The following is a 15,237-nucleotide window of genomic DNA, read 5'->3' on the forward strand; positions in this document are numbered from 1 at the left end:
CACCTTGAGTTCATGGTCGACACGACTGAGAGGTGTTCAGATCCTGTGGCTCTATAACAAACCCAAACCATCACCATGTTGATATGACATTTAGCTTTCCCCGAATGTAGCACTGTGTATTGTGTCATCTGTACAATAACTTGAGAAGGGTGTCATGCTGTAAAAATTTCTCATGGTAATTCTTCCTAGCAAGCCATACTTGCTCAGTATTTTTCTGACTATTATGTTTGTAAAGGCCTGTAGAGTCTGAGATGTAGCTGTTGAGGTTTTTGAACTTTCTCTGAGCACTGCATGATTTGACCTTGCAGTTAATCTACTGGGATGTTCACTCATGCAAAAAAGGCAAGTCTTGAATGCTTTCCACGTGTGAATAATCTTTTGCACCGTGAACTTTCCAAATTGTTTGCAAATTTCCTTTCCTCCTCCTGATCGTAACGCATCACAATCTTCCACATGAGCAAACCCCCAACACTTGCTTATAACTCAAAGTGCATTTGATTATCAGCACCTGAGCCTCTTAATTCCTATACAAAATTAAAAAGTGGGTTACCTGTGTTCCTGGCTAAACCAACACAAAACACAAACACACAAAGTACAACGAATTTGCATTTCCATGTCGCACAACTTTAATAGAATATTTTAACTAACTGTACAAATTGAAAAGAAATATTACGCAAGTAACAAATTGTGAATAAGAACCAGTTAAGGCCATTGCTAGCACACGGTCCAATGCAGTAGATCTGAAGATGTCAACCGTGGCTCTGAGATCTGTCTAACAAGATCAACAATCTTTTTTTAAAAAGAGAGAGAGGGGTGGATAATATTTTGCTGTCAAGTCCTTTGATGATCAGTCATCAGGCACAAGCGCCCAAAACAAATGGCCAAAATCCCAGTGAAGTATATAAAATACATTGGCACCTTCTCCCATTTGTTTTCCCACTTTCTACCGATTCAATAAGTAGACAATAACAAATACTTATATATTCTGAAACAACTTTAAATGCTGAATTAGATTACACTGTGTTAACGACAATTGGCAAACAATTTAACGAACCAGAACAGCGTCTTTCATTTTGGCTTCTTGGCAACAGAATTTACATTTTATCCACACTTTGTGTCCCAACACTGACTCTAAATGACACTTGTTTAGCGTAAGATACATACCAGAAGTGCCATCTTATAAAACAGCGACAAAAAGCCTAGGGGTGGGCCACTGCTTAAATTTGTCATTTGTGAGGAGAATATTCAGACTGGATGTGAGGCCTGGGCTGGGGGAAATTCAAGATTCGTTCAAGTTTTGTCTTTCATGTCAAACATTGTAATTGTTAAAACAAGAGCAAGGAGCATTTCAGGGGTGACTGAAGAAAATGGAAATATATAACCACATGCTTGTCTCGTGATTGTAGTTACTGTGCTCAGTGTAAATGCTTGTTTACTCCACTACATCCGAACAGAAGAGAGCACTATCAATGCAGAACATGAATCTTCAGTCTGAACATGTTTTTAAAAAACAAAAAAAACAAAAAAAATAAACGACAACAAAACAAACAAAAAAAATTGGCAGTATTCACGTTTTGTTAACCTGCTATGCTCAAATAAGCTTTCAGCCTATAACTGCAGATGGGCCTTAAAGCGTTCCCCAAAATGCACCGTATCATATAGCTGCATGACACCAGAATAAATAGTCCAATGACATGACAATGAACATTTCAAAAAAGTAAATATGTCTCTTAAAAAACACTAAACAAATGATAACAACCCCAGTGAAAGATTAAGTCAAACTTGTTCAGCAGTTTCCTGGTAAACTCACATCGTGTTGGTGTTTAAAAAACCCTGAGTAACTGACCGATTTCCATGAAAACTAAAGTTTGGGATCCAATCCTTTTTTTTGCTTATTTTTAAACTCTTTCATCTAATAATGCTCTGAGTTTGGCAGTAGTAACCTACTCCACATTATTAAAGACAACTGTTCCTATATGATGCCATGGCAATTTACATAGAGTCAAGTCACTTCTTGCTTTGGGCTGAAATGAAGCCAAATAAACGGGGCGAGATGGGCGCAAGACAAAAGAAAAAGAAGTCATGCACATAGTAAAAAACGCAGTTTGGTTTGCGTTCTATTGCGTTCAGGTAAGAGTTTGTAAAAAGGCGGAGCCTGTACAAGTAGTAGGACTTGCTGATTGGTTAACAACTGATTTGATGGACAGCAGGTCTCCACCTCCCCTGATCACCAAGGTTACTGCTGTTTGCACTCAGCCGGCTGGGGCTGTTCTTTCTGCAAGGAACAAAGACGAAAAAGAAAACAAAATGAAACGAGACAGGCAATGAAACTGCTCAACATCAGCTAGCTAGAAAGCAACTGCTCAAGAAAGAAAGCACCTTGTTTGGTACAGCAAAGGGAGGATTGTTAGAAACCTGAAATGGGTCTAAAGCAAGAAATGTAAATAGATGGAAACCAACATGACTAAGAACAGAAGCAATCTACCCAATATGTAAACTGGGGGTCCTAAAGAGGTGGGAATGTTAACATAAATGAAAGAGGTAAAGAAGAAAAGGAAAGCAAGAATAAACCAAAGCCACTGGACGAGCGAGTGTGATGTATGTGGGACGCCATCCTAATTTCTCCCTTACCTAGAAATGCATGGGGTGAGAATGTTTGATTATGCCTGTAAGGGAGAGGGGGTAATCCAGGGGAGGGAGAGACAACAGTATGATGAAGTTAAAACATTACATTAAAAAATAAATGACAAAAAAGCACAGTGAAACATTGCTATTAATGAGCACCATGAAGCAAAAAACAATGGGTGATGAGGTGGTATCCGGGAATGGGAAAAAAGATAAAATAAAATTTAAAGACAAATTTATAAAAATAACACTACTAACAACCGACTTATTACATGTTTTCAGGACACATTGTTTATGTGTTTATGTGATAGTCCATCTTAACTACACCATCTGTTATCACGTGATTTTTAAATTTTTTTTTAAATCCGATAGCCTGAAAGAAATGAGATGTAACCTGTATGAACAGGTCACACAATCAGTAGTTTTCCAACACAGGACATTATACAACTGCACTGCAGTGAACAGATGACTCAAGAGAAAGTAATGGTCTCCTAAAACAGCTACTTGAAATATTGAGATCTTGAGGCTCTGGTGATAAAATATATAACCAGTGTCTCCTAGATAACCAGAGCTTCCCCAAAGCAGTCTAACAACATTGAGATTGTTAGGGCTTGAAATTGAAGCCAAATCCTGACAGTTAGGTTTGTGCAGCCTGTGCATTTACAAGAGAAAATTAGAAACCAAAGTCAAGGAACTGTCATATTGTTTTTAAGGCAACTGTTTACATAACAGGACATTGACACTCTGCTAAAGTAACTCTCAGCAGGACTGCAACACAGCTACAGATGGAAAAAGGATCCAAAGAACTCTGCTTTCTTCACTTAGTAAAAATGCTAAAAACATAATCAGAATAGCTTTGCTATTGTGTGCACTACAAATTGGAGGCACAAAATTAGAGGTTCCTTTAATCCTGCAGGAGTTTGCGGACCCTCATTAAGAACAGAGTAAACGACACTCCTCTACATGAACATAACAGTGATCAAACTGGTGCAAATCCCACACATAAGCTTGTTTCTACCACTGACAAAACATTTTACCATCCATATGCCAAACTTATGGGATATATCAAAACTTTGATTTACTAAATTAAACTTTTGAGGACCTAACGGTTCAAATTGTGATAATTTACAATGATAGGGAAGGAAGCGTAGGGTGTAAACAGACCTTGGGATCAAAGTCTCCCTCATCATCGTCGTCATCACCATCCTCATCTTGTTCCTTAGACACAAACAGAAAAATGACACTTAAACATGCAAGAAATACTTAAGAAAATTTCACATTTATAGTAACTAGTATAATTTAAATGTTTTGAGGTGGTACACTTTAATCCCTGTGTGAAAGTCAGGGGCATTTCTTAAGATTTCAAGTGTTTGTCAGTGAACAAATAATTACCTCCTCTTCTCCCTCCTCCAGCTCCTCCTCTTCAAACTACAAAAACAAAGAAGGGGAAAAAACCCAAAGCCATCAAAGTCAGTCTGCAAATATCCAACTTGTGGCTTCAGTTTTTTATATGGTCGTGTCTGAAAGTGCATGCGTCTGAGGCAAAAACTCACGCTCTCGTCATCTTCCAGGGCCTCTCCGGTGAAATACAGCACTGCTCTGGGAACTATTCTTTCACGGAAGAAATGACCAATCTCAAAGTCTGTGGCTAGGGTGAACTCAGAGTCTTCATCCTATAAAACAAGAATAGAATAGAGCGTTATCACACAAATCTGACAGATTGAACAGAATGTAATACCTAAGAAATGGTGCAATAATGCCTTTATGAAGAACATTTCAGCAACATTATACTCACCATTTCTCCATCTGGTGGAGCTGCAAAGAAAAAAAAATATATTAACACACTGAATCAAAGCGATGACAGAAAGGATTTAAACGGGACGAGAGGGTAAAAATAAGATTCATTAAAACAAAGGCCAATATCAGTGGAAAGATTTATGGGATTAGCTGAATTTCACATAAGGTATGAAAACCCAGTAGGTTATCAATGACATCACAAAGCGAGGTTATCATACACAGGAAGTGACAGCCCATGAACAAACACTTGTGCTCCACCACGCTGACTAAAAGTGACATCATCTGAGCCTTCCTGTTCTTTGAACAATTCTGTATTAGAGGAAACTGAGACGTTACACTTATGAGGCTGTGCCCACACTGGTCAGTGTTATGTACATCTGAGGGGTCAAGTTTTATGGTACATTATTATTTGCAAATTTTGTACATGTCAGGTCAATATTATCATGTTTACATGACAGAGGATTTTTACAAGTTTAACAGCAGAACGCCAACAGTCTTACACTTTAAAATTTACAACTAGCAGTGCTAGTCTTGGAAGGAAAATAGAAATTTATCCAGAGATTTTTAGTGAAGCATGCGATTTAAGCGCAACAGTATTTTTTATAAGACTATGCATGTAGGGCTGCAATGAATCATCAAGTAATTTGATTAAATTTGACACAAATTATTTCCTCCGATGTTTTGGTTAATGCACAGCTCTGTAGCGCGCCAATGTGTTAAACGTAAATGGGAGCTTTTTACCCATATGTACAACTAAAAACAAACCTGCAATACAAACTTATTAAGGAGCAGCGTGTGAATAAAAAGACTTTTACAACAATAAGTCAAACAACCTCCAGTTTTTAACAAAAATACCAATAACACAACATCAGCAGTGATGATGACATTGACCCAGTTTAACGGAATCTCTTTACACAATGCAAAGAGCAAAGAGGCAGAGCCGTTACAGAGACGGTGAGCTCAGGGTGAGCAAAAGAAAATGTGTTTCTAGCGTCCAAAACAGCAGCGGCGTTTCTGTGATCACCATTAAAAGCAGTACTAGGAAAAAAAGCTAGCAGGAGTCCTTCATCAAAGCACCTGATCAACAAACTCTGATGTGAAGAAAGGCAAACTTTGTAGCTGTTTCATCCACCACCATCTGTTTAACACAGCGAGAATCCACAGTAAGCCTCCAGGAGTTGTATTAAAATACGCAGATGAATTATTTTATATGACCTGGACTTAGGGACGTTCGATATAACAATATATATTGGAGGACGATATAAAAACGGCTATCGTTTGTTTCGTGGTGTCGTAAAATAAACTGTTTACGGCAAGATTTTTTCATCGTTTTGATGGTCAGTGTAGTGGCTATATTAATTTCTTAAAGTTCTCTCTTTCTCTTGTATTTAATATAACCACACTACGGACGGACAAGCGCCTGTTTTTATGCGTTGTCGTTAGCAACAATGATGGTAAAACCATCGCGTGGCTCCGCCGTCCGCTTGTTTGTTTTCCACAGAAACCTTTCACAATGAAGCTCAAGATCCTGTTGAGGCTTTTCAAAATAAACTGAATCACGTGAAAGAGTACGCAGAGAGTTTACGGAGAAGAAGCAAAAAAGAGCTAAAAAATAAACCTTAGACTCAAACTTTGAAAGAAAACGGCGGCCGTTACAACTTATGTCTAAAAATGCATAGTTTCATGCATCGGTTAAAACACTCAACTCCAGGTAAAGGACGCCCAGCTGGGAAAACTTCACACAAGTCGAGCTGCCCGAGATTCACAGGATTTACAGAAAATATTACATTTTTGTGATTTATATCGTTGTCAGGACGATAAATGTCTTATATCGGGATATGAGATTTTGGTCATATTTATATATTTTTTGTATTTATTTTTCTTTAAAAAATAAAATTTCTGTATAGCATGTATACAATCAAAGGGTTTAGTTGTTCTTATTGACCTGTGTTTTATATCTTTATTATAATATGTATTATTGCTCATTAATGAGACAAAAGTACTTCTTATCCAATTACTCAATAAATTACTTGATTACTAAAACAATTAATAGCTGCATCACTATATGCATGACACTTAGCATAGTTCAGGTCTGCTTATAAAGAAGTCCCACACGCACGCGCACTCGCGCACACACAAAAAAGACAGTGTAACTACTGAGAATAAGCTTCCTCCTAGGGCAGATGGAGATATCAAGCTTTATATTATGCTGAAAAACGAAATGTATAGTCAAAAGCCAACGTTTTCTCTGGCAACTATTTACCAATAAAAATTTTCAACAAATCAAAATCTTGATATGTCAATGGGGTGCACAGCAGGTAAGTCACATGCAGCATTTCTGCATGTTCACATGAGCTTTGAATGATAGCCTATCTACTAATGGCCATTCTGGCCAAAGAGCTGCACACCCAAGCACACTTGACAAGGAGGTATTTATATCCACTAGTCATACACCAAGACTATGACCGAACCAGTAGGGCAAACATTGGTGCAGCCAATGAGTAATCAGGTCACCTCCTCAAAGTCAGAATAAGTCCGGGCATGTCAGACAGGTAAGACGACACAGTCATTGCAGGTGTATCCTGCCCTAAATTAATGATCTTTTGAATAAGAATGATTAATTTCAAGATTTGCCTAACTGACACTTTATTATTCACCTGAAGTTTATTCAACTGAAACTGACCTGCCTCGTTTTTAGGCAACTGTTTCAATAAGGTTGCCTAATATTAGAATGGTTTGATTTGTTCATTTAAATTAAATTAACACCAAATTAATTTAAACTCAGCAAGCTAAATGCCTTAAAAAAGAACCTATGGTACTTGGAATACAGTTAATATTGTTTGAAGAACCCAGAGTGCCAGCTCTGTTAAAATTAGTTTAAATAATAACATACAATAAACTACATGATGTCATTAAAAGGTGGTGGTTACCTTAAACCTAAATTTTTTAACTACCTCTTTATCAGTCATTAAAGTCACTGTTTAGCATCACAGTAACAAGCCTTTCAAGCTGGAAAATAATGGTAAAACCAAAGTTGATAAAAGTCCCAAAGCTGACTAATGAACAAAGTTCAGCTTCAGCAGCAACAGCTACACTGACTGATACACCTACTCATGGCACTGTCTGAACAATTTAAAAAAGTGAGTCTGCTGCCACCTGCTGTTCACTTTAGTTAAATACATGATTAACAGCTCATATTATATGCTTACGTATTTTTAAACTACCTGCATGTAAACAGATGCTACCAGCCCATTAAGTGCAACATAAGCAATTTTCTGAGTGGAGGTTTGGCAGATCTGTACACAGTTCTCAACTTGTGTTTTTTTTTTGTTTTTTTTAAAGAGAGAAGTATCTTTGGGAGTTCCTGAGAAATCCCAAACATTATGCGTGTCTGTGTGCTCTCACCTTTAACAGGATTAAAGAAGTTGAAGAAGGAGTCATTGGGGACCTGTTTGGTAACAGTGCGGACAGTGCCACGCCCTTTATGCTTCTGCTTCTTCTTAATGGTTTTCACTGTCACGTCCTTCCCCTTGTGCCAATCTATCTGACAGCTAGAGAGAGGAAGTATAAAAAAGTGAGAGGCGGCAAAAAGCAAATATACAAGAAAAAGGCAGAAGTTGGAAGACCTGCAAAGAAGAGGTTGATATGTGGGCTGCAGAATCAACAGATTTATATAGAAAATACAAAAATAAATACTGCACAAACCACAGATCTATTTCTGAGTTAAAACTTAACATCACATGTTTACCACAGTTTGACAAGCATATGTATTAAGCTCTGGTTCTCACCCCTCACAGTCAATGATCTCTGGTCCTTCAAATGAGAAAGGATCTGAGGGATCAGGCTCTGACTTCATCTTGTAGACCTTAGTGAGAACTGCATTGTTGAAGTAACCATTGGGCTCAAAGTGGAACCCTAATGTAAAACTCTAAGAAGGAACAAAAGGATAATTTAACACACCGACTTAAATCTTGCCCAAGTAACTAATGATAATCGACCATAATTACAGTCACTGGCAGACACTGACCATTGGCTCTCCTGGCTCAGAAAACTTGACTTGAATATCTTTCAGGTGTTTTAGGATGGGCTCATCGTGCTCCTGTCACGAGATTAACAGACAAGTCAAGTACTATTCATAAAGTGAGTGAAAAGGGAGAAGAGGATCATCAGTCACTGAAATGTACCTGTAGCATGTCACTAAGCATGTCCACACTCTTGAATATAGTGAGCCAAAACTCAGGGATGCCTTTTGGGTCTTCTTCTGGTGTGGCTTCCTCTTTCTTTGCATCCTCAATAGCAGCTTTTTCCTTTACTTCCTCCTGTAAGGAGTGGACAGAGCGATAATCAACACTCACTGTTCACAAAAATCTATATTTAGTCGCACTAAGATCATGATTTATTACCAAATTATCAGACAATTCACACTGCAGCAAGATTACATTAAAATGTGGTATCAGGTTCTAAAGGAAAATCAAATTTGTACTTACAGCTAGCTCCTCCTCTTCGTCTCTGTCACTCTGCCACTCACACTCCTCGTCTGTGGGTTCCACTGTTCCTGTGACGATATCTCGTCTCTGTGATAGACATTATGGTGAAGTTAAACATTTTTAACAGAATTGTCAATATGTTGATGAAATATAACTATGCAGGCAAACGTTCATTTGGCAAGCGTGGATTATTTTCAGCTCGCAGACTGACACCAACACCATTTGAGAGAGAGACTGACACACACTCACACGACATGCACACAGGACAGGTGCAGCAGGATTACAGCTGCCAGTCTCCAGTGTGATTAAGAATGGCAGACTTCTTGTCCCTATCTCTGGAAATAGCCTTGACTGACAAAGGACAGTCGACTACTTGCTGCAGCAGTTTTCAATTTAGCACAATGGATGCAGCCTTGCTGACCTCTGATTAGGCCAGAGACATACTTAAACACCCATTCGTGTAGGAAACATCACAAGTGATCCTTACAGATTTGTTGAGCTTTATATTTAAAGCTAGCATGTACTCTGTTTGCATTAACACATAAAGAGTAAAGGAAAATATCTGCCTAGTGTTACGTAAAATAACTTTAAGGAAATGTGTTATTAAAAACAAAATCTGTTGTACCTTGTCAAACAGTGGCTGATAGAGAGCGGCATACTTCCTCTCAAGCTCATGAACCTCCTCATAGAATTTAGCCTCTATGTTAGCACATTGCACCTGTAGTCTTTTCAAGGCATGCACTCGCCTCTTCACTGCTTTGGGAAGCATGCTATCAGGGAAGAGAAACATAACAAAGGGTCATTAGAAAATGATGAAGGAAAATGTCTTACAAGAAAAAATGTAATCCTACACATTTGTTGAGAGTCTACAACAAACTAAATCATGTTTTTGTTTTTAGGAGATTAAACAGTGATTTTATTTATATGTACAGCATAAAAAAAAAAAAAACTATCAGCTGTAGGAAATCACTCAATAGTGTCAGTTATCAAATTCATCTGCTGACTGGAGCAAGCCAACAATCCAAACACTGGTTTTGTTGTACATGTGAAAGGTTTTGTTTTATGCCATGCATAACAGCAGACTAGTTCACTGTACTGAATAATTTCATGATTTTACATTAGTGATTCTGCATTTTTGAGCATGCTGTCCAAATGGAAATTTAAGTAATTTGCAAACTTTTGGCTCCTTAGTGTCAGAATCCCTGTAAAAATTATGATTATGATTGCTTCTCCATTTTCATACAGCTGTTATACCTACATAAGTTTTAAATCCTATCAAATGCCAAGAAAAATGTCAATGAGATATGTTCTGTGCCACACAAAGGTCAATGCAAGGGGGAAATAAATCTTCAAGAATTATTTAGTTACAATTAGCCTTAATATGTTTAAAAAGTTGCAATTCTCTTGAATTGACATCTACAACGCTCAATGATGTGAACAATAAATTGTAATCATGAGTGTTTTCATTTTTAGCATATCTAAAAATGTAATCGAATCACAGTTCAGCTGCACTGACCTTTCCAAGAAGTGGAAGCTGACAGGTCTGTCCACCTGCCCACTTGGATTTTGCATCCCTTGATCCCCTTTACCTGCCAAACCAGCATACAACATTAGTAGAGATGTTCATCTCAAACTGTGATAACAAAAATGTGTATTAAATGTAATTACATGTAATATTAATTTAATATTTAGCCAATTGCAACCTTGTTGTACACAATATAAGGTAAACCAATCAATAAAACAACAGCCAACAAATACTGTGAAATAATGGACTAGCTAACATCTCTAGCCCTTGTCTTGGAATAAAGCAGTTACTAGCAATATAAAACCATGTTTGATATGGTTTTATAGTAACAGCTTAAAAAAGTCCACAAACAGCTAGAGATATTAGCCAAAACCTTAAGCCTGTTAAGAGAAATGTTATAGTCAATGGTAATAAAGGCAGTGCAGAGGTCAAACAATGACAACAATGCCCTACATTAGATCCCATTAGAAGATCATTTTAGATCTTCAAAGGGGAAATCTCAGTGGAGTGCTGATTTGGAAAAAGCTCATGAAAAGGACATTTGTAATGTGCATAATGAGGATCTGAATTCATTATTTCACAACTTTTTCTAACAATTTGCCAACAAATTGCATATTTGAAATAATAATTGCTGGAAGAACTGGCATTAAGAGGTTTTTTTTTAATGTAATTGGTAATGGAAAAACTTACTAAGCATACATACCTTTAACAACCAACAGGTACAGAGTCAAATCAAGTAAACAAATCTCATCAGATGCATTACTTTAACGTGGCCAGTGGAAAAAAAAGAAAAATTATTTTTTACCTTTATTGGCTTCCATGACCAAGTGTCAGCTCCTCCCTCTGTTTAGAAGTATATGAGATTATCATTAGCAATTACAGTGAGTAAGTAACTTATGGAAGTAACACCAAAGTGAATGATTAATACTGTCAATTGTATCTCATCAGTGAGTCCTTGTAAATTAGAGAAGCTACTGAACTGCCAAAAATAACCTGCGCGGAAGGCTCATAATTAAAACCAATGCAGAAGAGTGACAGGCAGACCAGCTGAGCTAACTTTCACCGATCTACAGCAACAGCAGTGTTGAGCAAGCGCAGGCCGATGACGCATTGACATGCTAACAGCAGCTGGGCTAAGCTATGTCAACCAAAGTTAGCATCTCTCCATTTTCAACAAGTGTAAAATGACCAGCGCTGGTTATGGCCGTCAGGGAACCACTGGGAAACATCTAATGAAAGTGGACGCTAACATCACCTCACGTACAAACACATAGGTGTAATCACTTAGTATGGGCGTGCCAAAGATCTGACAGCAGCTAACCGGGTTAGCCAGCTAGGTAGCAAGAAACTACAAGCCAACGTGCTAAGAACAATGCTTGGGCGAGGACAAAGTGTAAGGGTTACTATTTTAGACTGTCGCCAGTTGGCTCAAGACAATCAGAATGGGGAGGCAGAGCAGCAGTGCTGTACAATTCCATTTATCTCGACGGATAACGGTACAACAGCTAGCCACTACCGACCGCATTGACAAGCTAATACCAGCTAGCTTCGGCTAGCTCGCGCGTGAATTAAAAACACCAGAGTCAGACAAAAGTACCGTGAAGACAGTTTACCGGCGGTCCGCCGGGCTCATTAGATAACTCCGGCTGCAAAAGTAATACTCCAACATGGAAACATATGCTAAAATTAATGACAAATCTTTGCTTACTGACTGTTTCAGCAGTCTTACCTCTATATGAGCGGAATCTCGCCAGGCGCGTCGCTCACGCGTATTCGCTTCAATCCGCACGTCCGAGCGACACACATGCTCCAGCTTCTTGGATTCTGATTGGACAGCCGGCGAGAGCGAGCTTGGTGCTACATTTAAGCACTGCGTTGCGAAAATGTCATTTTTGGTAACACCGATCACTTATCTACCTTCACTTGTGCTTCAGTCATCCAGGGTTTCTTAAACAAAGAAGTGTTTTCATGATTAATATGTAATCTAATTCTAGGAACCCCTATCAGGGTTTGATAAAAACACAAACAAACAAACAAACAAGCATTTCTTGAGAGTACATCTTGTGTACGTGCAACACAAACGCACACAAGATAATCATTTCATACCAAAAGACTTGTTTTCTTGTCAGAACAGTGTCATCATCTTCTGTGCACATTTGTATGTATGGGGAAGTTAAGCATGCTCACAGGATCATTACTTTTAAAAATGCAAATGTGCTTGCATGCACAAGTTCTTATCTTGCACCCAGAAGATAACAGCTTGTGGAACAATGAATATAAGATTTGCATGAAAACTCCTATACATAGTGTCCAGCCTGCAGATGTTTCATTAGACAAGATAAATGCTCTCTTGATAAATGCTTTCTGATATGATCATAATGTCTCACAAGAGCCAATTAAAAACCCCACATTGGTGTCTGTCCTGGCCTGAGTTTTATTTGATGGATATTTGGAACCATTTCAGCCTTTATTTACACATCACATGGCATAATGCAACCACAGTTTTGAAAATCTAAGGTGGCTTGTAGTTTTAGAAATCTATGTTTTAAATAGTCCAGCATGTTTATGATTGTATATTTCAAAGCTGCATTTAAAAATCATGTGATTTCAGAGGACAGGTATAACTCAGGTTACCAGTTTTGCTGAGTACTTTCGGATGTAATTAATAATAACTACATTTTAGGGCACTTTAAGTCTTACAGTATTAAATGTAGGACTTTGCAATAGGAGAAATGCAAATGTTTTGGCACAAGAGACAAGCAAATTCAATTAAATTCTAGTGAGTGTTCTGAGTGATTGGCCAGATCACGTGTAGACCACAAGAGGGCTTCATATACTCATTTTGTCAGAGACAGTGACTCTTTTGGTAATACCCACAGAAAGAGACTCTAATGTTGTATAAATATATTAATAAGCCACTAAAAGATTATTAATGATGAGTGTTTTCCATTCCAAATAACATTTGTGAAACACTCATTGTTTTCATTATAGTCAGGAAAACATCTGGAAGAATTAAAATGTTAGATTTTGTGGGGAAAAAAAAAAAGGACAAGTAAAACTAATAATAATGAAATAAACACATGTTATAGTGTTTTTTTGGGTTGATAAATAAACAATTTTCCACAAACTGCAGACAATTTTTTTGTTTCCTAGCCAGCTTTATTCAGGCATTGGAAAATCTCATTAAATACTTTTTTTTTTTAAATCTAGCAAGATACAATTTTTTTTATATACCCTTGATTTCTCCCTTCTAACAGAGGGAGTCCACAGATTGGACTGAGTGGTTTTTTTGGGGGGAATGTTATAGAGAGGTTGAAATGTGACAGCAATAAGCACACTTCTTCTTATGCAGAAGTAAAAACCCATTGTCACCAAAGCATCTCTAGTATTTGGCTGTGGCTGATCTCCTTGAATCCTCACCATTGTTCACGTTGACCTGTGGGATAGCAGATAGCCGCTTGCCTTCTGGTAGTGTCATCCTTTTAATCTCGATCATCTTCCCCATCTTTGCTGCCATGTGGCCATGCTTATGCACCCTAAATGACATGCCTGTTTTTGCTGCAGATCTTACTGAGTTGGGTCAATGCGCTGATGCCATGCTTGCCCTTGACATACAGTTTCATCGTATCCATTAGGACAAAGGGTAACATTTGCCTGTTTTGTCAGAAATCATCATTGTCTTTACTGGAACCAGGAAATGACATGAAAGGAAATTTTGAACATGTGTAGCTTGGATCGGCACACCTATCTCATCCTGATATCATCATTCTTAATAAATCACCTGTCTTAAAAAAGTTCAATTCAATCTTTTCTTTTACAAGTTCACAGAACAGGTCATGAGACTAAACTGGTAACAATCATAGAGACTATTTATATGCCACATCCCGCTGTTATAACATTAAGGGTTTTTTTTTTCTCTGTTTGAAATTTACGGAAATAGTGCAATAGACATAAAATCACTTAAATCTGGTCTTCTTTCTGTTCACTATCAACTGCAGTGTAGTCTACGCACTTGAGAGGAAGTGACAGCACTGGGGCCCCTAAGGGTAGGATTGTTGTGACCAGACTTTGTGCCTGTCACATTGTGACATTTACCAGCAGGGTCTGTACTTACAGAAGAAATCAAATGTGATTGTATAGCATTTGGAAAGAGCCAGGGGTCTAGAAACAACTGTATAATAACTGCCAATTTATTCTATAAATGTATAGACAAACACATTGCGCACTACCAACCAATGTAATGTAGATATTTGAGTTAGCCATTAAAAGGGGGAAAATCTATTTATCTGAAAGCTTGCAACATTATTGCAACCACTTTGAAATCTCAGACAAAGTCACATTTTTAGACAATAATAACACCTGCAGGGCAAGAAGTAGGGTGTCCTTCACAGCCAATTGTCAAGTAATAACTCCCAGATTTCATCTTATCTCAGTTTTCTCTCTCCTGTCCTCCCACTTGGGAAGCAGAGGCACACATCAGGTGTTACATGCAGTGGTCCCTCTTCATTGTTCAGCTGTGTGTTCACACGTTTCATTATGCGATACAAGATTTTACCATGTGCATGTGAAGAATGCAGGAAAAACTCTTGTAAGCAAGTCAGACCTGAAAGTATAGACAAAGAGTGTGTGGGCCTCTTTGGCACATACATAGATACCTGGCAATACTTAGCGATAAGTAAAACTGGAAACATCCCTCATTTCTTTAGATTTTTGTCTCCCAGTGAATCAGACTTTCTAATTTTTTTTAAATGGTCTTGAGGAATAGGCTTTCTTTCCTTTGGACAATGGCTGCTTTTCCACTTT

At 37.9% G+C, this 15,237-nt stretch overlaps 1 protein-coding gene across 4 annotated transcripts; it reads right to left on the reverse strand.

Moving 5' to 3' along the window:
* Positions 1–602: 602 nt before the first annotated feature.
* On the reverse strand, positions 603–12,246 carry nap1l4a (nucleosome assembly protein 1-like 4a). Of its 4 annotated transcripts, XM_006789585.3 has the most exons (15): positions 12,164–12,246; positions 11,240–11,277; positions 10,426–10,498; positions 9,535–9,679; positions 8,910–8,996; positions 8,607–8,741; positions 8,450–8,521; positions 8,211–8,350; positions 7,828–7,973; positions 4,421–4,440; positions 4,179–4,298; positions 4,018–4,053; positions 3,790–3,843; positions 2,632–2,666; positions 603–2,275 (listed from the first exon to the last, which is right to left on the reverse strand). In XM_006789585.3, the coding sequence occupies exons 2-14, from the start codon at positions 11,253–11,255 to the stop codon at positions 2,661–2,663; spliced, it is 1,050 nt and encodes a 349-aa protein (XP_006789648.1). In that variant the 5' UTR covers positions 11,256–11,277; positions 12,164–12,246; the 3' UTR covers positions 603–2,275; positions 2,632–2,660. The 4 variants fall into 4 exon arrangements, with proteins under 4 accessions (XP_006789648.1, XP_006789646.1, XP_006789647.1 ...); XM_006789583.3 differs by lacking the exon at positions 2,632–2,666; XM_006789584.3 differs by lacking the exon at positions 2,632–2,666 and having other exon boundaries at positions 12,048–12,168.
* Positions 12,247–15,237: the final 2,991 nt, after the last annotated feature.

Source organism: Neolamprologus brichardi, chromosome 7 (assembly GCF_056152115.1).
Source record: "Neolamprologus brichardi isolate AB-2024 chromosome 7, ASM5615211v1, whole genome shotgun sequence".
Lineage (NCBI taxonomy): Eukaryota > Metazoa > Chordata > Actinopteri > Cichliformes > Cichlidae > Neolamprologus > Neolamprologus brichardi.